General features: G+C 41.2%; 1 protein-coding gene across 1 annotated transcript in view; it reads left to right on the forward strand.

Annotated features, from left to right (window-relative positions):
- The first annotated feature begins 15,504 nt into the window (after nt 1–15,504).
- Nucleotides 15,505–27,871, forward strand: part of CA8 (carbonic anhydrase 8) — a 51,348-nt gene continuing 38,981 nt past the window's right edge. Inside the window, exons 1-3 of the mRNA XM_075744031.1 lie at nt 15,505–15,965; nt 16,359–16,550; nt 20,468–20,592. Coding sequence (XP_075600146.1) covers nt 15,887–15,965; nt 16,359–16,550; nt 20,468–20,592 — 396 coding nt within the window. The 5' untranslated portion in view covers nt 15,505–15,886. The remainder of the gene's footprint in view (nt 15,966–16,358; nt 16,551–20,467; nt 20,593–27,871) is intronic.

A 27,871-nucleotide genomic window follows, 5' to 3' on the forward strand; every position in this document is an offset into this window, starting at 1 on the left:
CTGCCCCTCTACTCTGCCCTGGTGAGGCCACACCTGGTGTACTGTGTCCAGTTCTGGGCTCCCCAGTACAAGAGAGATGTAGAGCTGCTAGAAAGAGTCCAGCACAGGGCCAAGAGATGATTAAGGGACTGGAGCATCTCTCACATGAGGAAAGGCTGAGACAGCTGAGACTGTTTAGCCTGGAGATGAAAAGTCTCAGGGAGGATCTCATCAATGTGAAAAAATACCTGATGGAGGTGAGTAAAGAGGATGGAAACAGTGACAGGACGAGAGGCAACGGGGCAATTGAAATACAGGAAAATCCACTTAAACATAAGAAAGTCCCCTTTTTTACTCTGGGAGTGGTTAAACACTGACATAGGTTGCCCAGAGAGGTGGTGGTGTCTCCATCTTTGGAGATACTCAAAACCCAGTGGGAAATGGCCTTGAGCAATCTGCTTTAGCTGACCCTGCTTTGAGCAGGGGGTTTGGACTAGATCATCTCTAGAGGTGCTTTTCAACCTCAGCCATTCTGTGAAATCATTGCTTATATAATTAAAAAGAATGCTATCTCTATATTAAGCCCCATATTATAGGCATGGATGAAAGAATGCTTTTCTGGTGTTCTATTAGAAAGAATTCCCATCTAAACCTGCGGGGCGTAGTTGCATGCAGGATGCTGACATCCAACCAGAGAGACTGCAGGGACCTTTTGGCACCCGATTCTGGGGTAGATGGGGCGTGCTTTGCCGCACCTCACTAGCTGCAGCCCTTAGGGGCTGGACTGTCCCGTCCCAAAGTAAGGAGCACAGCGAAGATCATGACCTTGGTGCATCCAGTGTGCTGGAGAGGAGGAGCGAGCTGCTGGTGGGGGACAGCTGGCTGTGCTGGCACTGCGGCAGCTGGGGAGCCCTTCTCTCAAGGAGAACCCGGAGCTGATTTTTCCAGCCTACTTTCTAGACCTTTTGTGCTGATCCCACAAAGCACAAAGGGAATAGAGCAGGGCTGGGAATATGTATGAAAAAATATCTCCCCCAGCCTTTTAGGTACTGAACAGAGGGAATATGTAACAGCATGACTTTTGCACCAATTCCACAGAGATAAAACCACTTCTGAAAGCAGTTTTTTTGGTTGTTCAGGCAAACTCATTTTCTTCCCAGGTTTGAATTAGACAAGGTCATTTTATTTTTTCTTCAGCTTCCTATTATTGTTATGATTATTATCATCAATGAATTGTTTTGAACATCAAGCACATGGAGCAAACTACTTTTTTTTTTTTGTTTTTACATCATCCTTTTAATAGTAAGGTTTGGTCTGCATTTTAATAAATGAGGAACCACTACTCACTCTGTTTAGGATTAATGCATTCATGAGTCTTATTTTCAGTGGCTATGAGGGAAAGACAACATTTTAAAGCAAATTGAGGTGGTTGATATCTTCCCTAATGTATTTTTAATGTATGAGACATGGTAAGGACCTGAAAAGCATTCTGTGCTCTGCAATACAATTTGACAACAAAAAAATTAAAGAAAGATAAAAACAAACTAACAGAACGTATGGAAGAGGGAAAGATATAGCCATGCTGTTAGTCTCCAGTTAGATAATTTTATTAGGATTTCGAGCATACGATGAATGAACTTGATAACTGGTGGGGGGATAAGGATGTTGTGATATTAATAAGAATGTAATTCCATATGAAACTGTTCTGTGATTTATAGCTAATAATATTACTGAAATGAGGCTAATGAAGGCAATCAATCCTATATATAACCTTTTTTTGTAAATCTGATTCTCAAAGTATTTCTGATGATAGAAAAAAGACAGATTTGTCTTCTCCCAGCAATCCCTGCTGACATGAGAAGTCCCGCTGAAATCAATTGACAAGGAGTCTGGGGAGTAAATAAAACTCTGTGGATGCGCTTCTGTTCTGCCTTGCTTCTGTAGTCCCTCTCTCATGACAATGTCCTTAGAGCCACATTGTCTTTGAGTAAGAAAACTGCTATAGCGCACCCAGAGCGCAGTTATAGATCTTACTGGTGTACTAATAAACTCCAGCTGCTACGAAAGCTACCTTTGATCTTGCTGACGCAGGTACTGATCACAAAGGCTTTTGTTGTGCTACACCAGTCTTCCCAGACTTTTGGGTATGTCTGCAATTAGCTGGTCTGCACTGCACCCCACACTGCCTGGTTTCACTGGTATTAGTGCTGGAGTAAACTAAAGTAAGGCAAGCTTCTTTGTATTTACCCATGCTGTTGGAACACCGCAGACCGCAGTGTATATCTCCACTTCTTATTGTCATCTTTTCCCACTCCAGCCTGCTTTCATCTAAGTAACTGAAATCCATCTTCAGTGCCATTTGGCAGATCCCTGAAAACTTAGAAGAATGGGCACTTTTTCTCCTCTTTGTTCTCCTTGCCTGTTTCCAGTATAGTTTCATTACCCTTTTTATTGGGAAGGGACACTGTGATTTAGAATATGTATCTTTACAGCATTTGGAAGAACACCTATTTCTTCAGAGAAAGGGGATATATTTAAGAACACAGACATTTAAGAAATACTGGAATTAATTTTACTGTGCTTTGCTCCGCTTCAAGTGCAGAACTCATAGTTCTCCTTATGAGGGAACATCTACAATGAAATTACTACTCTTGTGAATAATTTTGTGGATACTAATGTGTGACCACCACTCTTGGCAGAACGTGAAGAGAAGCTCCCACACATATTTACCTCCTGAAGCCCAACACCTTCCTCTCAAGGGTTCTGGAAATGGGCAGTCAGTCTAGCAGAGATTGCTGTCTCCGTCACCGTGCTCATTTAGGTCAATGGCAATAACCTTTCTGATGTCAGTGAGGCAGGATAAGATCTTGTGTAAACAGCCGACGCTCACATCTTTCCTCATCTCAAGAACCTCGCTGATATCTGACTTCTTACTTAACAACTTATATGTCCACCTCACCCAAATACATGGGTAAGCACAGATATGTGACAGCAAGGAGGAATGATGGTGAAGAAAAGGATGTGACTATAAAGTTGGAATAAAAACATGTCATTATGGACAAGATCATACCACATTTTTTTCTGTGCCAGGCTTTTTTGTGGATCTCAGTTCCAAGCAGCTGCTGAGGCTAGTGACGTGAAGCACAGGAGATTATGGGCAAAAATGTATTTGAAATATCAGATGTTCGTAACAGCTGAAGTCTTACCTGAGCTTGGTGAAAACAGTTTGAGATATGACATAGACTGGAGAAACCCCAGCGACGTAGCAAACAAGAGAATGGCTACTGGTTTCAAAAGAAAAATAGTTGTTTATGTTTTGTCGGAAAACAAAAGATTTTAGTTAGCATCCTGACTGGTTATTTGTGTTTGAGGTTACCTAAGAAAACCACTTGCCACAGAGTAGATTAGATCTTAGCACTGTTCTGTTGTCATCACTGTAAATTCATTAATGCCTCACTGAACTGTTCTAATGCCATTAGACTGCCCCATGTCACATGTGTTGCGTCTATGAATACTCTCTTTGTCTCCCTGCTTAGCATGGAAGGTGAAAAGCGCTGGAACTGAAGTGATTTTTCAAGCCAAGAATCTTTGCAATCATAAATAAAAAATAAGTCCCTTCAGCTTAACATTCATTGCCTCCTTTCTCATGTAGAAACAGATGTCAGCGCAAAGAGAAAGGAGGCGCAGAGTGCCTCTTTCAGCTGCTTTTGGAGAAAAGCAGGAAGGGAATAAGTCACAGGGAGATGTGTTGTACATATCTTTAGAAAAGCATTTATAACTTCCAGATACATTTCTGCTAATGAGGGTATGAGATGCCAGCTCTTTGGAAGTTACAGCATGCACTGTTGCACTCTCATCAACTCTGATGGATGTGGTTTGTATCGGAGTATAATTGAAACATGAGGATATGAGGAATGATTTATTAAATTACCAGAGAAAGTACTTAAGAAAAAAGGCCTAATAGTAGGAAAAATGTCTGCTTTAGTTGAATGCTATTAGAGCTACAAAATTTCTTATAAACTGGAGCCCTCCAACTGGATGCTCTCCATACATTGCAGCACTGTCTGAATCTGCATATAAATACCCTGAAGTAGTAGCTGTAAAATATCATTTATGACAGTGTCTTAACTCCTGAACCTAATGAAGGCCACAATCTTATTGTTGCCAATCATATTATTGTTGTTAAAGTGAACGGCAATGTAATCTGAGAGCATGTTACATTTGGGTGCGTGGTGAGAATTTGAATACTGCCATTTTCCCCCTAGGCAATCCAACTCTCACACAAAAAAATTGTCATTTTTCAATAAGGGCAAGATTAGATCCCATATGATCCATAGTATCTATGAGATGCAGACGGAGGTGAGTAGAAAGGAATAGAGACTGTCATAGCCTCTTTTCCCTCTCTTTCCACATCTATCGGCACAACTGCTTTGCTGTGGGTGCAAACACGCTATTGTTTGTAAAGAGCTGGCACAATTTGCCCTCATTAGCAGAGCATGCCCACTTTTATTTGCCACTCTTGCAGTACCTCGTTTTAAACACCACGTCGCAGGGATTTTATAGAGTCTCTGGGATTTTAACTATGAAAGGAGAAGTTTTTCTTGTAAACTCTTGCAGTTTCCTGGGCTTGATGCACTGCATTGCCTGGCACAGATTTCACTTTCCCCGTGACACTGAAAAAGCACTAGCCCTCCTTGTCACAGAACAACTTGCTTCAATGCCCTACACTAGCAAAGAAGCTCTGTGATAAACAAGCTTTTAATTTTGTATTTCCACACTTTTAGTTCCTAATTTGCAACTTGACAAAGCTGTGTGTTGATGACTGTGCCAAAAGCTCAGCCTCGAGCAGAGACGCTAAAAGAAGTGCGAGGGTAGAGGAGAAAGCACTCACGGGAAGCTGACAGAAGAATCGTACTTTTAGAAGCTTTGTAGATGCTTTGATTTAGTGCCATCAGACTTATTGCTGCAGGCCTTCTACTTATTGCTAATGTAGACAGTCTAGGAAAAGTCCCAAGAAACTATAAATGATGCCTTTCAACCTGAAATGTATTTTCCGACTCCCTGAATTCCAAGGAGGGATCAGCCAAAGCCAAAAACACGTGACGACTCACGAGGAGCCTGCCCTCTCATGTGATAAGCTCTCTCCGGAGCAAACTGTTGTTTAATAGGTAGCCAAATCTCATGGAGTGTCAGATTTTCAGCAAAAAGCCCTGTCGGCTCCTTCAATATGACACCAGGCCAAGTGTGTCAGGTAGAACTGCTGGAGATGGGCCATCAGCTGCATGAAGGGAATACCCAACGCTTGAATGTATGACAACATACCCAAGACAGAGCTCTTCAGTGCCAAAATGAGATTATAAGTGCTAAGCAAGAGTAATAATAGAATTTAGGAGAATTTCAGTTCACTAGGAGAAATACTGACCCACAGCTGGGAGCCAAAAATAAGCTATTTCAGAGAAAGTGCTTACCCATATTTAAGCAGTTTGGGAAGCAGCACAGGAATGTAAATAGCAGATGACCTTTTCTGCTTACCTGACAGTCTTCTTGTTCCCTGAAACCTTCAAATAATCCTTAAGTACTGCACTGTCTCCTGGTGCTCTTCCTCTGCCCCTTTTCCAGATGAAGAGAGGCTGAGCTTATCAGCTTTGCCGATGCAGATACGACAAAGCACGCTATGCTACGAATTAACTCCCTTCCTGTGGAACAAACATTAGGAAGCAGCTGAAGAGGTATTTAAGACTCCTGTGTTTCACTGTAAACCAGAAAATGTCTGTTTTCAGATTCTTAAACAGGAGGGTGGAGACTGAGAAATACAAAATCTTATAGGAAAAAATAAAAAATACTTATATCAAACTCTTCTTTTTAGCGAATAAGTCTTTTCTCATGCCTCTTTGATCCCCCTTTTTTATAACTGCTATATATGGATGTATTGCAGGACATGGATAAAACATTAAAGCCACTGGATAACTTACTGGATGGAAATCTGGGGCATTTTGGGCAAAGATTTCATATTCAGTGTGTGAAAGGTGGTTTTTTTTTTGTGGTGTTTTTTTTTTTTTTAATGGCAGCTGTTTGAAGTTGTTTAGTGGCCTTGAAAGTTAGTAGTCCCTGTGCAGTTCTGAATATAAACCATCCATGCAAGATCTCAGTTTTCTGAGGTTCAGGATTGTCATGGTTTTGCCCCAGCTGGCAGCTAAGCACCACGCGGCTACTTGCTCATCCTTCCCTGCCCAAGGGGTTGGGGAGGAGAATGGAAAAAAACCTTGTGGGTTGGGATAAACACAATTTAATAGGATAACAAAGGAAGATAATAATAAGAAGAAGTGAGGCACAAATGCAGTTGCTCACCTCAACAGAAAGAAAAAAACCAACCCAACAACAACCCGATGTCCAGTCTATTTCCAGGCAGTAAATCTGCCTCCCGGCTCTCTTCCCCAGTTCCATACGGAGCATGATGTTACATGGCAGGGAATATCCCTTTGGCCAGTCTGGGCCAGCTGTCCTGGCTGTGCTCTCCCAGCTTCTTGTGCATCTGGCAGGGCATGAGAAGCTGAAAAGGCCTTGACTTAGTGTAGGGACTACAACTACCTAGCAACAATTAAAAACTTCAGTGTGTTACCAACATTATTCTCATTCTAAATCCGAAACACAGCATTATATCAGCTACTAGAAAGAAAATTAACTCTATCTCAGCTGAAACCAAGACAAGAATACAAAGATAAATTCTTTTACTGATTCTTTTTACAACACATCTAATCTAAGGCAGGTATTACTACGTTATCTTTGATGATATCATCACCCTGGAAGAATACTAATTGAAGAAATCAGTGTTCAGTGTTCCTACTCCAAACATTTCAATTAGAACAAAATCTGTTGCTTCTTCCTAGTTATCTACATTGAAAAATGATTAACAAATGGAAAAATCTAAATCTGAGTGGAAACATCCCCTGTTCCTAGTTTCCAGTTGAACCAAGGAAGTGAGCTAAGAGTCTTTCTAACAGCATTACAGTGTGATCTCACACTGTCCTCTACCATTTATTGCCTGGTCTCCCTTTAAATACTTGCTCCTTCATAATTATTAACTGCCGTTGACCACTGGACTTTGAAACTGCAAACTACTTTCCATATCTTTTGCTTCCTGCTGTATATATGAAATCATATGGTCTGTTTTCTATAGCTAAGATTACAAGTGATATGACTTGAGAGGGAAAAGGTAGACAAAATGGAATGAAAACAGAGTTCTTTAATTGCTATAAAATGTGACAAAGTGTCACAAGTGAAAAAAAAAAGCAGCTGTACTTAGAATCTGGTGCTGATTCGGTGGTGATTGAAAAAGCAATTAGAAATAAAAGCTGTAATGAGTGGAAAAAGGATTAAACAAATATTGATATGAAGTAGAAATTGTGGGCTATGCGAATATTGATGAACACTTCAGAGAAAAATCCATAGCTAGGGTTCACACAAACAAGTAACCATTTTCTGACTGCATTAGTAAGAAAAGAAAACCAAAATCAATTACTGGCTGAGACTGCGGAATTGTTAATGATGATAAAGAAGTAAAATATTCATAAATATTTTGGGGGTTCCATGTTTGGAGAGAAGGAGTCTGATCTTCTTACATCATGTGTGGGTAAAGAATTTTGCAATTTATTAATAGCTAAGTGGTATTATACAACATCATAAAACTTAGATTTTTAAAATCTGATTTAAATCTACGTACTCACACCCTACAGTTCTATAAGAATTGGCTGAACAGATCTTTAGTCTTTTCTGTCAATTTGTAACAAATCTAGGAAAATGTTACAAGACTTCAAGAATTTTAACATTATGTAAATATTAAAGAAAAAAAAGACAGAAATGAGATAATCTAGGTAATTACTGTCTGGTTTGCCTGATGACAGTTCCAGGAAAAATATGAAAAACATTGATATGGGATTACAGTCATAAAAGCTTGATGGAGAGGAATATAATTAATGCTAGTGACAACAGTTTTACAGAAAGTATGTCTTTTCAAACAAACATATAATGAGATTACAGATTTTTATGAGGCATATGATTTACCAGTGTACAAGCTTTTGATTAAAAATGAACACTAGAGCTCATTGAAATGAATGGTATTTTAGGTCAACTAAATGTAAAATGATAATGTAGACTATCTCCACATTCTGTAGACTGGCTCCCGGGTACCCTGACTCAGAAAGAAGATTTAACGTTTACACTAAACAGCAGTAGAACAAGAGCTCCAATGTCTGATGCAACAGAAAAAAAAAAAAAAAAAAAAGGACTAATATGAATGGTCAATTTTTTCACATAATAAAGAAATGAATGAGAACACAGGTAAAAACAGGAGCTACACAGGAGAATTCTGGTGTCTGTACTTTTAATGTGGAAAACGGGAAAATGTGCAGAGAAAAGCTAAAACCAAAATATCCTGGTCTTAACCCTCTAGTAAGTGTTAATGAGCTCCTCTTGCTTAGACCACACAGAGGCGACCAGACTAAAGTGGGTTAGTACATTTGAGAGAAAAACCAAAGCAATAAAGGCTCTTCCGTCAAGGCAAACAAGCATCACGTGAACCAGTGGCTGGAAGTAAAAGTCAGATAAATTCAAATTAGAATGGGGTACCCATTAGTTAGCACTGAAGGGGATTAACCACTGGAACAAACTGTCAAACTAATGAGTTCTTCAGTTCTTGAAGACTTCAGGTCATGCATTTCTGGAAACTATGCTGTGGCAAAACGCAAGTTATTATTTATTGATAGCTAAATAATTAACTGAATACATGAGTAACTGCATGAAATGTAATAGCTTGTGATATAGGAAGCCACATTGCACTCTGAATGTATGATTTCATAGCTTTACCAGAACGGGGCACGTGAGCACTTTGTGATCTATGGATGTTTACACATTCATAAGAAAAACTTAGTAGAATGAATGAAGAACTGACTTTACTTTTACCATCATTTTACAGACTCAAATATGTTGTTACTCCCTTGCCACTTAATCCTGATCAGTGCTTCCCCTTTCTCACGAGCTTCCCAGATGAAAAGCCAACACCTTTAAGCCAACACCTTTAAGCCAACACCTGCTTGTGCTCTTCTAGGGAAAAACTGCTCAGGCTCATTATTTAGCTCATTCTCTCCTTTTATTTTAAACAGTAGAAGACATGATGTCTTTCCCTGATTCAGTGCTTCCTTTTTAGACATCTAATTTGCAAGCAGCGGATTTAACATCAGTTCCACTGACAAAGAGCCACTTCATTTCAATAGGTATTAGATAAAACTCATAATCCTTCAGAAATCTCATCTAATGTTAAAGATCTGAAATTATTACAGTTAGGTAAATAAATATTTATCATCTCCTCATTGCAGATTTTTCCTCTGAGCTTCCCATCTTCCTTCAATTTGGGTCTGAGTGTATCTTTAGTTCTGCTTCCTTCCTAAAGAAATAAAAAAACTATTTACATAGGAGTTTTGCCATGTCAGGGCTCTTGATTATCATTTGCATTCTGTGTTTCAGAGAGATCTTATTTCATCCTTTATCTCTCTTTTCCTTTTAGCCTACTAGGGGGAAAAAAAATCTAACTTCCGTTCTACTCTTCTATTGTCTGCAGGATTTCACTTTACTTTCGTACTTATTTTACTTCATTAGCAGTTCCTGTTGTCTTCGCCACTTTTTAAAATTCATTACAGATTTTTTCCAGGGCTTGACCCTGGTAGGGAAAAGAAAAGCTCCAGGAGACTACTCTAGATTATTCTCTGATTTTTTTTAGTATGTCCTTAATTACACTGTATTTTTTTATTATTTCTTTGCTTCCCTTTTGACTGTGGTATTTTTAGTCCTCAGAAATGGCTTCCTATTCCTTGGCTTTTCTTTAAAGAACTCAAAACTACCCTGTCGTAATTTTAGTGTCCTCTAGCTGTATGGATGAATTGTCATGGGCAGCCATAAGTCCTGTTTTACACATTTGAACACTGGGAGAATACATGCCAATTATGCTTATTAGTTTAGAAATATTGTCCCGTTCCCATTTTCCCTTCATCTCTTGTGCACTCTTGCAGACGCAGTTTTGCATGTAAGAGTTTTATACCTGTGCTGTAGAAAAACTTGTGGACACACTTTCAGATCAATATATTGATCTTTTAATTCCCCCCAAAACTATGAATATTGTAAAGTGAAATGTGTGAAGTGTGTGCAGGACCAGCCTGTTATCCTATTAGATGGCAAAGCCAAGAAGCACAGATTTACACTGACAGACCACAAAACGCACAAGGCCACTGAAACCACCCTTTGGTGTGGATATAAGGGGAAATTGGGATCCAGCCGACATATTTTGCAATGTTTGCAGGAGAGCATTTGCCAATGTAAACCTGACTGGCAAACATACAGAGTTGTTCACTGGAAGTGGTTTCTTTTGGCTATAAATGGTTCCTTTATTGAAAATGGTCTCTCTTTACCTTCTCATCTTGGAGTATTTATACTACTTGACCATCCTTTTCCTTTTTGTAACACATTACTTCAGCTGCAGAAAGAAAAGGACAGGCAAATAATATTATTCCAGGAATACCAGAATATTATTTCTTGTAATGAATGAGATCCTTTTAGAATATGCAGAGAGATTTTCAATTCTATTATATATAAGCTTGTACTTTAATGGTCAAATGCAGAAACTTTCTGCTTACGCTTCTAAGTTTGTAAAAGAATCAAACTTATTTGGGAGACTAACCTGGCAAGAAATAAAGATAGAAACAAGACCACATGAGAGATGATTGCTGGCCAACCTCACAGTCCGACACAGGACGCAAGATAGGAAGCCCTATTCACTGAAAAAGCTAGATGCTCCTAATCCCTTACGCTGTCTATGTTGCTGTATGGACATTGCCTTTTCTTTCAGGACACCTTGGCAAGAACTGAGGTCTGAATTAGAGAAGCATAAATGTACTCTGAATTGCCCCAGATGGAATACTCTGATATCCCACAGAACAGTTTTTCCTTATCATAATATTAAGTCCTGCATGCCCTCAACTGCTCTCTGTTGGCAGCAAGGTAATAAAGTAAAAAGTGAATAATAAAGGAAGTATGATCCTCTCACAGTCTGAATTTCTCATCCCTCGAATCAGAGAAATGACTATCAGTTCTGTGGCCTGCACAGAGTCCTGCAGGCAGGACTGTATAGTTTAAAATTACTTGTATGTAATTCTGATTTTCTTTTTCCTACTGATTTCTTTGTAACCTATATAGTTCTCTGCATTGGACTCTCCCCTTCAGGGTGGTGAAATCAGTAAGTACAGTTATCAAAAAATGAACCTGTTAAAAAAATGTTGATAGTCATTAATGACAATTTACACATAAAAATTTCACAGTGTTTGGATGTAGAATTTTGGTTGAGGCCTGGTTTTCCCAGTATATACATATTTAGGTGTTTAGGGAAGGTGTATTTTCTTTTGAAAAAATAGGTAACTGTATAACAAATAATAATAAGCATATGTAGATCTAGGAAATACAAGAATAGTTGTTTGCACTCTCACCAGGATTAACTATTATACCAAATATGTTTCAAAATGCCATTTCTCATTTTACAAAAGGGAATGTCAGAGACTCTGCTGCTTCTACTACTGTCCTCTGAGTTCAAAGAGGAACTGTTAAGCCCCGGATCTGTGCCTGAGCTTTTTTTTCCTGGTATCATCAAAAGGTGTGATCATTAATCCCAGTTAAACAAGAAGCCAGCATGTTCCACAGAATCAAAGGCTGAACCGGGATTCAGGAGAGAGGTGCCCTGCTCCTGCTTCTGCTGGTGAGGTGCCATGTCACTTAAGAGGGTCACATTGGCTGGGCTTCTCCTACTTTCCGCCCATCAATTTAATACTATCCCTAACTATGCCTCCTGACAGATTTTTCAATATGCTGAGCCAATGTAGCAAACACCACAAGCAATGCATTTTTACAGAATAAAAAGTTTATTTATGTGTATTATAGTTATATATTTTACATCTTTTCATAGTAAAGTCAACTATCAGGAACTTCTGCGCAAACTTCAACTTCAGATGTGTAGTGATAATAAAGTTTCTGAAGATCGATGTAAGGTCAGTTTAAGAGAGAGATGGAACACCGATGGCTGGCATAAACCATGTGATCCCCACAAAGAGCGCACCTAATTAAAGAGGAAAGAACTGTGAAGTGGAAGTGGATGCCTTGGGACAAATATATCAGATCAGGTAACATAATGCTACACCAGTGAGTGTTTCTAGATGATTGCACAGTCCATCAGTATGTGGCAAAGGGCAGTGGACACCGTCGATATACTATGCAGAGGAACAACAATGGACTGACAGAGCATACCACTTTCAAGAGTGCCTACATCATTAAAGGAGACCAAATCCCACTGATCTTGAACAAGGCTTAGAACATGCCACTATCTCCATTTAATTGTCTCAGTCCTTTTACCTGAAGCTGGGTCCACAAATGAATGAGTTGGCTTGTGCAGAGGTTGGTCAGGTCAGTATCTGCATTTGTGATTGGAGTTAAATGTGACGGCTCTGTCCCATGCTCCATGTCATTGTGGAGACATACCCATGAACTCCTTTGTTACACACTTCACCATCAAATGAGTCGTAGGAACCTTCAGTGGAATCTAAACTGCTGATAACATCATGCTACGCCTGATGGCAACTACAGAAGAAATAGGATATTTCCACAGAAAACAACTGAGCAGACATATGGGAAGAAAGAAATGCCAACTATTCAGCTTTACCTGCTATGCCTAATTTTGCAGAGAGATATGGAAAGAATGGAAAGGTTAAAAGGAAAAGCAACAAATCTAAATAGCTTAGTTCTTCAGTTATGAATGGAAGCCATGAAAATTATGGAAAGTCATGAAAACTATTTATTACAAAACAGGAACTTGCAGGTGTGATTATGTTGTCCCTCCTAAGTATGAAATTCTAGAACAGATGTCCCACAGGAAAGCTACCGCAGGAAAGAACTTAATAGAGGGCATGAACGAAGTACTGTTTCAGGGAGCAAGGGAATGAACCCAGCCTCCTAGGACTGTTATTTTCAAAATGTGAGACTCTGCTTGAAGAGGAAAATGGATTTCCAGTCAGATGGACCAGAATCAGTGATGATTTAGGGGAATGTTTGTTTTTTTCCCATGTGGTTGAGCAATGATTCAAAGGGACTGACATTAATAGAAATAACTAGTGTGTGTTTAAGAGGTGATTAGGGGATAAATACTTGTAAATATCTAAAGGGCAGATGTCTAGAGGATGGGGCCAGACTCTTTTCAGTGGTGCCCAGCGACAGGACAAGGGGCAACAGGCACTAACTGAAACACAGGAAATTCCATCTGAACATAAGGAAAAAAATTCTTTGAGAGTGACCAAGCACTGGAACAGGCTGCCCAGAGAGGTTGCGGGGTCTCCTTCTCTGGAGATATTCAAAATTTGCCTGGATGCCATCCTGTGCAACATGATCTAAGTTATCCTGCTATAGTAGGGGGGTTGGACTAGATCTCCAGAGGTCCCTTCCAACCCCTACAGTTCTGTGATTTCTTGATTCTGTGATAAAATTTAACAACCAATAAAGTCAGTTTGGTATGGGAGATGGGTATGCATATTCAACATATCTCATGTGACTAAAATTCATGTTAAAACCCCCGAGTTCTCTGTTGTACCAATGTCAGGTGCTCGCTATATGAGGAAAAAAGTCTATTTGCTCTTTTGCCTCAAGAAGCTGCACAATGGTTGTAGTTTGTTTGGGCAGTATATACTCCTTTCAACCATCAACAGTGAAGATAGTAACTAATGCTCCTGCAGAAAGAAATTTGTGTTTCTGTTCTGAAGAAAAAACCCAACCTAATACTTTCTACTTATTTTGTCCTATTTTCTTTTCACCTTGCACACAGCTCATGAACCAGTACTCTCTCGCTTCATTAATGAATTTCCTGCTTAGTCCTTCTTCTCCTTCCATCTCAATTTCACACGGATGATAATTTCTGCTCTCATGTCAGCCCCGCACAGGAATCACAGGTGCTACTGCTGTGCTGGGGAACAGTGAAGCACAAGGAGGTCCACGCCTAGATCAAAGCTTGTGGATCAACAGCACAGGATCAGGATATTATCTGCTTGAGATACCAGAATGCAGGGAGGTCTGGCTACTGTCTTTCAGTGGCCAAGGATGGTAATCAAAGGGCACTTCCACTTACCATTGTAGCAATTCTATTTAACTGCCCCTGCTACCTTTCCTGGTTGCTGTCAGGGATTGCAGACTGTCAGTGCTGGGTTGCCTTTGCTGTCACCGATGTGTTTGGGCCACTGCCTAGGGGAGATCCCTGTTACAGAGGTCCCTTCTGTCTTTTTTTTCCCTTGATACAATGAATGTTCTCTAGGTCCATAAATGGCTGTTGGTAAAGGAGAAAGAAGAGTCCTTTCATATCCTCAAACTGAGGCATCCTCGTGTTGGGGAGAGACTTTCCTCAAACCCTACATCCTGTATATTCTGCAGGAGGCTTTGAAGCCACATGATGAAGGGGTGACTGTAAAGAGCGTGGAGGCATCAACCCTCCATCAGAACAGAAGGGACAGAGCTGGACTCCCTTATCCTCGCTGAGGGCCTCCATCCCTCTGTAGGAGGGGCACAGTGCTGTGGGGTGAGAAGGAACCACAGAATGGCTGAGGTTGGAAGGGACCTCTGGAGGTCACCTTGTTCAATCCCCCTGCTCAAGCAGGGCCACCCAGAGCAGGTTGCCCAGGACTGTGTCCAAACTGCTTTTGAATATCTGCAAGGAGGGAGTCTCCACAACCTCCCTGGGCAACCTGTGCCAGTGCTTGGTCATCCTCACAGTGCAAAAATATTTCCTGATGTTCAGAGGGAACCTCCTGTGCTTCAGTGTGTGCTCATTGCCTCTGGTCACTGGGCACCACTGACAAGAGCTTGGCTGTGTCTTTTTTGTACCTTCCTTTCAGGTACTTACAGATATCAATAAGATCCCCCTGACCCTTCTCTTCTCCAGGCTGAACAGTCCCAGCTCTCTCAGCCTTTCCTCACAGGAAAGATGCCCCAGCCCCTTAACCATCTTCATGGCCCCATGTTGGACTCCCTCCAGTAGCTCTACATCTCTCTTGTACTGGGGAAGCCAGAACTGGACCCAGCACCCCTGGTAGAAGGGCAGGAACAGCTCCACTGGTGATGCTCCCCGGCAATACTTCGATTGATACAGCCCAAGATACCATTCACCTTCTTTGCGGCAAGGGCACATTGCTCACTCTTGTCCCACCAGGACCTTTTCTGCCAAGCTGCTTTCCAGCCAGCTGTCCCCCAGCCTGTACCGGTGCCCGGGTTGTTCCTCCCCAGGCGCAGGCCTTTGCCCATCCCCTTGTTGAAGTTGCTCTCCCCAGGTGTCACCGGGCACACACACCGCCTGTGCCAAGCCCAGGGGTACAGCGTGAGCTGCGGAGACACCCACCCACGGGAGGGGAGCAGCCTGCAGGGGGAAGCGGGGATACCGAGGGCAGCGGGAAGGCGAGGCAGCCACGGGGAAGACAGGGGAGCAGCGGCCCACGGGCCCACGGCGTTTCCGCGGCCGCCCGGTCCCCTCTCCCCGCCTTCGCCGGCTGCCACCTTACCCTTCGCTCGCCCCGCCGCGCCCCCGGGACAGCGACCAGCTCCCGGGCCCGCCCGGCGGCCGCGCCGCGTCCCTTGCCCCGCCAGGCAACGACACCCGCCGGCGGGGGCGGGAGGGCGGAGGGAGAGACGAGGCACGGTGCGGAGCGCCGCCAGCCCGCCTCGCCCCCTCACATACACACTCACACACATACTCTCACACACACACACACACACACACACACCCCCGCACCCACACGCACCGCCTGGCCGACGGGAGCGGGGGCCGCTCGCAGGGCGCCTGCCCATGGCTGACAGGAGCCTGATCGAGGGCGCCGAGCCCTTCCCGCGCCGGGAGGAGGCTCCGGAGTGGGGCTATGAGGAAGGTGAGAAGCGGGCGGCGGCTCCGGCCCGGAGAAACTTTCGCCGCAGCCGGGAGAGGAGGAGGTGGCGGTGGGAAGATTCAAGTGGCGCAGCGGAGGGAAAATCGCCCCGAGCCGCGGGGAGCAGGGAAGTGCCGGCCCGCATCGGGCGGCAGGTCCGTCACCGCCGGCGGGAGAGTGCCGCGGGGCGGCGGCGGCCGCGGAGCCGCCCGGCCAGCCGTCGCCGGGGCCGGCGGGCCGAGGTGCCGCGGAGCAGCCCCCCCAATTCCCGCGCCGGTGGGCAGCAGCGAGGCGGTCGGTGAGGGCGGAGGGCGGGGAGGGTCCGGCCGGCCCGGGAAGCCACCGGGCAGCGCGGTGTGAGGGGTCTCCCCGTAACGGCTTTCCCTTGTGTCTCAGGAGTGGAGTGGGGGCTGATTTTTCCTGATGCTAACGGGGATTACCAGTCGCCTATTAACTTGAACTCCAGAGAAGCTAAATATGACCCATCGCTCCTGGAAGTGCGTTTGTCGCCTAACTACGTAGTGTGTCGTGACTGTGAAGTGATCAACGACGGGCATTCGATTCAAATTGCCCTGAAATCAAAATCAGGTACGCTGAAACATGGCCTTTGCTTTCCCCGCTAAAGCTGGTGTTGCCTTAGGAGGACTCGCTGTCCGTGTATCCGGGGGCGCAGGAACAGCAGCTGCTCCCAGCAGCGAGCGGCTGGGCTCATTCGGCATGGACTGCGGCTGGTAAGGGTGTTGCTGTTGACTTCAGTAGGAAGTCAATGAGAGCAGTGAGTGCAATGAGAGCTCTAAGTTTCAATGTCAAACTGGATGGTCAGTCAGATAGCTTCAGAGCACGTCCAGAATTTCCTCTTGTGGTGGTGGTGTCTAATTCACTGGCATGAACCATTGTCTGCATTCAGAAGAAGTCCAGACTAAGACAGTGTGATGCCAAACTATTTTGTACAGCTGGCAAAATTTGTCCTTAGTCTGAAGACCATGTAAGTTAGAAGAGCATTTTCTGTTAATTTCAGTGGGTTCTGAATACTAACTACAGAATTGGGCAGCTTAAGATAGATACTCCATTATTGTAACTGTAATTAATGCATGCTTACAATATTGATGAAGAGCAGGTAGCAAAGCAGTCTTCATTTCTTAAAGGATTTTTTGGTGTCATTCATCACATAGAATTAGAAACAAATAATAAACAATTCAAACAAGTGAAATTGCAGTATCTCATTCAGACCTTTCATCTGGGTAAACTATTCTGTATGAAGGAGACAATGGTCAAGAAAGCAGGGAGAAAAAAAGTCTATTGTTCTTTCCAGCACTGTGGTAGTTCTTACCATGTGTTTGGAAGAACATCCAAGTTATTCCAACCAATCTTAGCTAGTAACAGCCTTTTGGGGGCATTTAAACAGTTGAACGTTGTCAAACCGTGAGATGTTCCAAGTTTTGTTTCCTTCTCAGATCCCAGTAGTCCTGGGAGCTACAGCTGTGCTGAGATTGAGGGGGTCAGTTCAGTTTTACACTGAATTTTTTTAAAATAAAGAGTTTGTTATTTTAATAATGATGCTTTCCTTTGTAATTTCCTTTCCGTGATAAATGCCATGTATTATTGCAACACAGGACATTTCTTTCCACAGAATTTTGCAGATTTGCAATAGAATAGAAATTTTGTACTTCCAGTCAGTTTTACTGCCTTCATCAGAAGAAGAGCTCTTTTCCCAAGGAGTAAGGTTCTCTCTGCAGGATCAGGAAGATTCTTGAATTCTCCTATGGAGGAAGTAAGAGTGACCGCAAAATGACATCATCGCTTGCATGCCAAAATGCAGTTCCTTCAACCCTACCTTTCCCAAGGGCAGTTTGTAACTTGGTAGCAATAATTAATAAGATTGGAGGAACACACCTAAATGCATGTGCAAAACCACTGGAGACTTAGGAGGAGAAAAGACTTCTTTTTAAACTTGAACACAGTATGATGCAGACTGATGAGTCTTGAAATATGAGAAAATGTGAAATAGAATAAAAGTTTATGACCGAGGTATGGAATTATGATTTAGGAAACTTGTTTTAGTTTCAGCTTTGCCTTGTTACATAATTTCCCATTCTCCATTTGTAAACTGAGGATAATTTTTCCATTTTTTTGGGGAAGGGGAGGGCAATGTTATCCCTACCAAGAGGAGAAAAAAGTTAATAAGCTGCGTTTGACCTAGTATTCTGGCCAATTTTCAGGGATTGCGGAAACTCCTGCAGCTTCTTTTCCTCACAGGAGATCTCTGATGACAAATCCATTTAGCCAGATTATTTTAATGGGAACTGTTGAACACTAAATGCTTTTGAAACTCTGTCCAATTAATGTGCAAGAGATCCTCATCTACTGTGATGTTAACAGTCAAAGAAAATCTTCTTTGTGGAAAAAAGTAACCTGATTAAGATACATATTAAAAATCAATTTGTCATTACTGGTGATTGATTTTATCCTTTAATTCAGGACACACGGTCCCTCTGGAATTCCCCAATCCTTCTCATTATTTAATTGCAAACATTTTCACAGACTGCTTCCAGTTTGATCATTGTACATGTGTTATGCATTAGGTGGAAGAAGCATGACCAACTGAGTAATGGAGCTGTATATTGAAAAATGCTTTAGAGGATATCCTACGAACAGAGAGACTTCTCTCAAGCCAGCAGTGGATTGCACAGTGAATGATGGTTTCAGAATCATTTTTTAATGAGGATCAAAAATTGCTGAAAGGCAAAGCGAAGTTAAACATGTTTCATGCATTGACAGGGATCAAGATTTGATGAAAGGCAAAGGAAAGATAAACATGCTTCATGCACTGAAATACTTTTATCATGGGATCAGTGTTATAACTTAAGCCTCAGAAATAAACTCTTTGAAGCTCCTGGAGACCCAGAGCTACATCATACAGAGAACATTTGTTCTAGTTACACTTTCTCTAGGAGCAATATTTTAAAACAGGGAAAATGCTCCATTTTCCTGAGAAATAGCACTAATTAAGTATCATGTTTCTTTTTATTTATCCAGATTTCCCTAAATACTTCAGTTGGTTGTTTCCCACAATGTTCACCAGATTTGTAGATTTTCCCTGTACGATATAGGTATAGATAGAATATAGATAAAGCAAGTTTAAGAAGCAAATCTGAATCTACAACTACATTTAGGATGTTTCACTTTAGAAACCCTAATGGCTGTTAGATTAGTTATGAAGAATTATTAAAGGAAGATTAATTGGAATATTTTACTTTTTTCTCCAATATAATTGCTTATGAAAACCATAACTGATCAGTTTTATTTCAGGTTTTTTATAATTCTGTACTTTTGTGTTTCTGCAGTTGCAGTATGATTCAATTGCTAAATTATGTTTTAGTATTACACTATATCTTGTGCTGTGAACTAAGACCATTTAGTTTGTGTGTCAAAATAACTTTATGTTATAGAACTTTAATTCCCTAAAGCTGTAGGTTATGCAATTAAATAATCCTTACCAATTATCAGAGATTGTAAAAGATTCATTCGAAGTCTATGAAATGTAAGCTAGAATTTAACAGGGAAGACTGTGAATGCCCTTAAGTAAAATTCAGCGCTGCCTAGAAGCCAATATTCAATGATTTCACTGAGAAGTTACCTACAGCTTGCGGAGTAATATTTGATCTGAAGCAGATTTGGAAATCCCTGGGCAAAATGTTTCCATTGATTAGTTCCAAAGTAGATTTGGCCTCACAAGGTACAATTGCTTGCTTTTACTACTTATGGTTGAAGTCTCTATTAATGCAAAAGTATTGAGCTACTATATATATTTTTTTTTGTGAGTGTATTGCAATTGTGGACAGATGCTTTTAAGAAATCCCAGATGTTTAAAAAAACTGAAGTAAAAAAAGTCATGGCTGCCTAGAAGCTGTTTTTAAGTAAATGTGGTATGTTGTTGCTCCTGTGTGTAGGTTTGATTGTATTTGGATATGGAGGCATTCTGTATCTCAGAAGCCTGACAGGTGGTATATGACTGAACACCTTTACCTAGCAAAATATTGGCAATCAAAAGTTTTCTATCAGTTTCTGTGACTCATAGCAAATATAGGTGATGGAGATAAAGCATTCGGACAAGTTGGAGGCAGTCACCAGTTCAGTTCAGAACCCCTGCCATCTGTTTAGAGCACATAGCTACTGTCTTGATAAGAGCAATAAATATATTCACTCTTCTGACTGATAAAGGTACAATGTTTTTATTTTGTGTTATGACCAGCTGTTCCATCTCATAAAACAAAGAGTGCAGCATGACAGCAGTTTCACTGTTGTTCCTAACTGCCTGAATTTGCGTTCTGTTCCTGCATGGTACTTCAAAAATAAAGATGTCAAGTCTGTCAACTTTACTCTTCTCTCTATTACCACTGATACTAAAGAAGCTTGCAACAATCTCCCCGTTGTATTTGGAGAATATGTTCAGTGGCTTGTGTGCTTCGAAAGCCAAGTTCCTTACCATTTGTCTTCTTTCCCAGTGTTAATAGGGGGGCCATTACCTCGAGGACATGAGTTTGAACTACACGATGTTCGATTTCACTGGGGGAGAGAAAATCAGCGTGGTTCTGAACACACAGTTAATTTTAAGGCCTTTCCCATGGAGGTAAGAGTGACACCGCATTGCATAACACCCGATAAATGCAAAAGATTTTATTTCATAGCCTGAATTCCTGGTAGTTCTTTCAACTCAGCATTTTATTGCATTATATTTTGACCACAACGCTATCTTGTTGAGGTGTGCTTTAATGCAGGTAAATTAGGATATGCATCTGGAATAGAATGCCTCCAGCACTCATCCCATTGTATATTTAATTGGTCATAAAGTTAACTTGCAGAATTACTAACTTCTGCCTTAATAATATTAGTGTTCTAACAAGATCTGCCGTTTCAACTCTTCCTATGTCACCTTGAATAATAGCTATAGATGGGGAGAACTAGCCACTGGAAATAATAACAACTTAGGTAAATTTGGAGTAAGTGTAGAGCAATTTGTTCATGAAATAGCTTTACATACCTGAAAATTGAAGATTATGTGATATTCCTGGATATGTTCTGTAATATCTCAATGAATTCCAAAAATTTGAAACACAAGCAAAGTGATAATGCAGTCTGAAAAAATTCAGCTGTTCATGGGGTGTCAGTTTGGGCTTCTCAGCAACCCAAAATGCTGGGACCCATTTCTCCAGCCCTCCAGCAGCTGTTCATCATACTACTTCACTTCCCACTGTCCTGTTGCTTACATTTGTTAAGGAGTGGCTTGGAGTACCCTTAGACCCTGGGCTGCAAGACTAGTTTTAAGAGATACCAACCCTGATGGATTTTTTTTAAGAGTTCTGTGAGTTATTTTTGCCTTATTTATTATCATAATCCCCTCTAATCATAATTAGAGTGACTACTGCAGAGCTAATTGTAAAAAGCTTATGGACTTGCACCATCAGTCTAATTCTTAGTGTTGTTCAGGTACTTTCTTTAAGAGTTGTGGGTCAGGTCTTGGTTCTGCTGTTTGCTACTTTGCATTGGTCCATCAGAAAAACCCACATATAAAGTGACTCACAGAGGCTTTGCAGGTTGATTTGAGGCAGATCCTGGCAATTCAGGAGAATTACTTGAATGAGGAAGACTCATCAACCAAAGGGAAAGCAGAGGAATCCCTTCTGCATCCTGGTTACCTGGCATAATATATACAATATGTTTTCTCTGGGCCTTCAGGGTACTGCAGTGCTCCCCGAGGCAGGAAATAGTTTGTTCATTATGAAACAGCTCTGCTTAGTGCTTTTCCTCAAGGCTGGTCCAGCATGTGGTGATGAAGAAATATTGACATGAACTATGTAAAGAACTGTACTTGGGAGTCTGTCAGGGTCTCCCTGTCTCCTGTTTATTAAGGATCACTTTGCAAACAGTCTTGGTGGTATGTGGGAACTGTCTTGATAATCTGCAGAAACCCCAGAATTCTCTACTCAAAATCAGTTCAGAGAAAAATATACTTGACCCAGAGATGCAAAACAACAATCAGTCATGAAGGGATTTTATTCTTCACCTATTTTAAAAGCAGCACGGCAGCTGCACAAACAGAATTCTGGCACAGTTGAAGAACATCACTTCGAGGTGAGCAAGCCAGTGTTATCCTGCCTGTTGCATCTAAGCAGCTTTCAGCTAGACTCTGATCTCCAAGAAATAATTACTGATACAAAAATTCTGTAGCAGAAAAAAATTTGACTCATAATACACTTTTAATACAGTGTGAATGTTTAATTTTGCAAGCATATCCTTATACATATTGATTCTTCTGGCATAAAATGATAGCATATTTTGTCATATCCCAGGTCAGTTGCACTTAGGTGTATTGTCTGAGCCAGTTCATTGTCTTCTGCCCCATGTTGCAAGAAAGTGCAGGGCAGTTTGTTGACAGATGAGCTGCATTTCCTTATGCTATATGCACAAAGAGGTGCTGTATTAAATCTGTCTCAAATTGTCCAAATCAAATATTATACTTGAGCAATAATAAAACGGGTGCTTGTGACCGCTATAAATGTTTATGAAATAGTACACCTGAGACTCCAGAATGGAAGATTTTCTGTTTCCATTTCAGGGATTGGCCCATCTAATTTTTTTTTTGGTGGAGAGCAATCATTTTGATCAAGGGACCAGGAAATCTTGTTTCCTTAACTTTTAACATTAGCATTGGTTCATACAGTTGTTGGAAATCACCATATTCTGAATGCATATTGGGCTTGATTTTCACTGGGTTTGTTAGTTACTGAACACAAACAGCAATGGATGCCTATTTGGGCTATATACAAGCAGTCTGGTGTAGTTTATGCTTTCGTCCTGTACTAAATGCAAAATAAGCTGGCAGTTGTTTGTGCACACTAGGTGCATAAGTTTGGATCTTCTGCCAGTGGAGCAAATCTAGTAGGACGTTTTCCTAGGAATCTAGAAATGATTTTACAAAGCAAATGATAAGGATTTTAAATTCTGCTGTCTTTGTGGGAGGAAGAAAAGTCAAGGGGATAAACAGTACTATGAAAACATAAGTGCTTGGTTTAAGTGGGTATATTAACACAACGAACTAGGCCCAGATTATATACTCCATTATACTATTATAAAACCTGAGCAGTTCTACAGAAACCACCTTTGAGTTCAAAGAGATCTATCTGAGATGACTATCTAAGACTATTTATTGACTGGAGCAGCAGTCTGTTTTTTTAGGACTAAAGACTGTAAGGCTTTATTTTATTACATTGGACTAGATAGTTGTGGAACAGCTTCAGATTATCAGTGTAATGATCTTTGTAAAGGATGACTTTAAAAAATGTTATTTTACAAAGTTTGGAAGAATATTCTTTAGTTACTTCCTTAGTCTCTTCACCTTTGATATTATAACTGCTTTTATAGAAATAAGGCAATATCCTGTATTAGTTGCGCAATATCCTGTGTCTCTTAGTGCAAAAATCTGTTATTTCTTACTAGACAGCTGGAGCCATTGCGCGTGGTTAGGATATATAGGTTCATGGAGAAATGGTTTAGACCACTAAGCTTATGTAACCTCTGGAACAACTTCTTGAAATAATTCACACTGTCAAAAACATTGTTCATGTGGCTTGGAGGCTGAGTTCATTGTTATTTTTATTATTATATGAAGAAGTTCAGCATAGATGTGTTTTCCACCTTCCTTGACTGAAGAAACCAGAGTGTTGACAGTAATACACTAGTGTTATCATTTTCACTGAAACATCTGTGTTTGAAATCAGTCAGGAAAGCAGGACAAAACAATAAATAGTTGTCATAAGTAAATACTGTAACACGTCTTTTTATACAAAGGAAAATCAGTGGGCTGTACATATTGGTACAGTACATCTCTCTCTGTTCCATGAAAACAAGAGCATGAAGGCTGTTCTTGCCTTTTAGCCAGAAATTGGAAGGAGACATTTGTGCAACCTTCTCCAGAAATCTTTCTCACCAAGTACTTCTACTGCATGTAAACAGTGTTACTTTGCCTTTTGGCCAAAGTTACTTTGGGCACTGCTTGTGCTAAATATTTAGTAATGGTCCTAACATTGAGAGACTGTTTCTTGCCAGCAAATGGAAAAAGGTACCAAAGATTAGATTGTGCTTTACAGTACGCATTTCCACAGAGCAGTAAAACCCGCACTTATACCCACATGTGAGTTACTGAACCTGATGTAGGTGTAAGAAAGAGAAGAATCTATTTGACATTTTTATTCCTCTCCTTCATGACAAGAGTATGGGTTGGAGAAGGGGGAAGGACAAATGAAGAACTAATGAATCGTAGAATCATAGAATCATGGAATCTTTAAGGTTGGAAAAGACCTCTAGGATCATCAAGTTCAATCGTCGACCCAACACCACCATGTCTACTAGACCATATCCTGAAGTGCTATGTCTACACGCTTTTTGAACACCTCCAGGGACAGTGACTCCATCACCTCTCTGGGCAGCCTGTTCCAATGTCTGACCACCCTTTCAGTGAAGAAATTTGTTCTAATATCCAACCTAAACCTCCCCTGGAGCAATTTGAGGCTGTTTCCTCTTGTCCTATCACTTGTTGCTTGGGAGAAGAGACCAAGACCCACCTCATCACAACCTCCTTTCAGGTAGTTGTAGAGAGTGATCAAGTCTCCCCTCAGCCTCCTCTTCTCCAGGCTAAACCACCCCAGTTCCCTCAGCCACTCCTCATAAGACTTGTGCTCCAGACCCTTCACCAGCTTTGTTGCCCTTGTGCTGGACATGCTGCAGCCCCTCAATGTCCGTCTTGTAGTGAGGGGCCCAAAACTGAACACAGTGCTTAAGGTGCGGCCTCACCAGAGCCGAATTCAGGAGGACGATCACTTCCCTAGTCCTGCTGGCCACACTATTCCTGATACAAGCCAGGATGCTGTTGGCCTTCTTGGCCACCCAGGCACACTGCTGGCTCATGTTCAGCCAGCTATCAACCAGCATCCCAGATCCTTTTCCTCCAGGCAGCTTTCCAGCCACTCTTCCCCAAGCCTGTAGCGTTGCCTGGGGTTGTTGTGACTGAAGTGCAGGACCCAGCAGTTGGCCTTGTTAAACCTCATACAGTTGGCCTTGGCCCGTCGATCCAGCCTGTGCAGATCCCTCTGCAGAGCCTTCCTGCCCTCCAGCAGATTGACACTCCCTCCCTACTTAGTGTCATCCGCAAACTTGCTGAGGGAGCACTCGATCCCCTCATCCAGATCATTGATAAAGATATTAAACAAGACCGGCCCCAGTACTGAGCCCTAGGGAACACTGCTTGTGACCAGCCACCAACTGGATTTAACTCCATTCACCACAACTCTCTGGGCTCGGCCTTCCAGCTGGATTTTTACCCAGCGAAGAGTGCACCTGTCGAAGCCATGAAGCTCTGACCCTCTGCCTTACCTTTGATGTGTAAGAGGGAGTTAGAGGGGGGACAGGAATAGCAAATTACTGCTATTTATTTTTGTTATTAACAAAGTTAAAATAGGAGCAGCTAAAAATGGAGGCCCATTGTACCCGATCTCTATATAAGCACAGCATACTATACTGCCAGGCTGAATCAACTTACAGTCAAAAAAGACAAGAACGACATCAGGAGAAAGTGAGCTGTATGATGGCATCAATGCTGTTTTATATTAAAAAAAAAAAAGAAAAAGAAAAAAGTTAAAAGTTTCCACTGCTTCTGAAGTGAAGAGAAACATGGAAAATTATGCCTTAAAGGTGTCTCTTCCTCTTACTTACTCAAGTGGTGGTGTGACCAAAGGCACAATCTCACCATAAGGGAACAGTTGTTTCCAGGCTGCTGCTCTGAAATAAAACTGTATCTGAGAAAATAAAAAGGCTCCTTTCACAATTTGTAATATGACCAGGAGGATAATTCTCTGTAATCCATCCTCTTTAAAATGTAGTATTATATTAGCTGAGAACCATGTGAAAGCTCTCAGTAGAAAAGGATTGGCAGAAAATAATTTAAAAATTGCTTCCAAGATGTGCAGGAAGATTAAAAACTGTATTATTGTCTGTCCTACAGTTTTTGAGTAGAACAGAAGAAAACCCAGTTGCCTCAAGGACCAGAATCAGTTGGTACAGGAAAATAAGGTGTTCCTTTCTGTTGTGTAATGAAGAGCAGGCTAATTCATTCTGTAGACTCTTTCAGAGTTACTGAAATACCTGCTGCAATGAAGTTAAATATAATGCAAAAAACATATCCTACCCTCAGTCTGATTTAAACCATTAAGTTTTCCTTTGTTCATGTGAAATGGTGCCTGCATAAGGAGTTACAGCTTTAGGGCTTCAGGTTAGGCTGTTAATATTACACTTATCTACTCAAGTCTTTACGGTTTTTGGTGTGGGGATTTCTCTGTGCCAGTAGTTTTTAATATGTGAGCTCAGTTCTGGTATCTGTGGATTTTTGCCAGTAGCCTTAATGGGACTATGATCCCAGTCATAAACCCTAAAAGAAAAGGTTTTAAATGAAGGCGTAAATCCTGTTGACTTAGCTGATTGCATTGATTACTGGCTTGCAAAAAAAAATTATTTCTTTCTGCTCGCTTTGGCAGCACAAGACCTATGAATGAAGAATATCTTGCTTAAGTAGTCATGAATTTAACAGGAGGCAAAAAGAATAGATTCCAGAAGGGTTGATGTAGCTTCGTGCTGAGGTCTGGAACTCTGCTCAGAAATTGTCCAAGTTTTCTGGTGGAAAATTAACTTGTTACTCAAAGGCTTGGATGATTTTTCTAAATTTTGGAATCATTGCAGACGAATACTGTGAGCCGTGATTAAAACAGTGTGTCTTATAAGAAAATGATGACATTCATGTAATAGCTATATCCTTGACAAGTTATGAATAACAGATTAATAATAGTTGAAAGTAGATATGCCCATTGGACATCATTGTCTAATTTTTGAGGACAGAATTGTGGAAAAACACAGGAAAATCAGGCCAATATCTAAGCAGTTTTGTTTTCCAAATCTGCAATGATATATACAGAAACAATCTTTTACACATTATGTAGATGCCATTTGCGAACATAACAATAGTACTTAGCTTTACGCAGCACTCCATGGGCAAAATTGATCCTAGCACCAATTCTAGTGCTGTCGGTGAATTGTATTACGTGGGATCTTGGCCCCATATATGCAGTTTAGATATTTTTCTGTGTTTTTCTATGTACTCTACACTCTATGGTCCCCTAATTGATGTGACTTCTGTTTGTTTGGTTTTTTTGTAGTGATGCAAAGCTGGGAGGTCTTTGTCCCCTCCTGGTATGCTGGGAAAGAGAAAACCAACCACAAGATAAAAACAAAATTACCATCATTGTAAAAACACACATGAGCAGCTTATGACTCTAGAGATTGCTAGTTGCTAAGCTCTTTTAGTATTATATTTTTATTGTTGGTTGAGGGTTAATTTGACCTAAATAGGCACATGAGGTCTCTGAAGTATATTTTGTTTCTAGGTAATTTGTCAATATGAGCTTGGATTGGCCCTTGTTTTGCTCAGTCACATACAGTTTAAATGTTTTGGGGAATACATCTATGTGCTTTGTATTGTGGATTTGTGAAAAAAGCAGGTGCAAAAATGGGTTGATGTGCTAGCACAAACTTGCTTTTAGCTTGGCTAGTGCCTGAGAAATACTCAGTTAAGCTCTATGGAAGAACTATACACATCTTCAGAGGTAGTAAATGTGATTTCCCTTCTGTGCAAAATCTGTAATTTATTTATTGGATTGTGGAAGACATACAAGCTGCCACACACCAGGTCAAAGAAGAGTGGCATTAACAGTCTATAGTGAAGCTTCTTTATCCTTTTGTCTCTCTTTTAAGAGTTATCTTATTTATGCCCAGTCATGTGTGGAAAAGCTTTGTGGCTCATATGC

This window comes from Balearica regulorum, chromosome 2, assembly GCF_011004875.1.
Source record: "Balearica regulorum gibbericeps isolate bBalReg1 chromosome 2, bBalReg1.pri, whole genome shotgun sequence".
NCBI classification, from domain to species: domain Eukaryota; kingdom Metazoa; phylum Chordata; class Aves; order Gruiformes; family Gruidae; genus Balearica; species Balearica regulorum.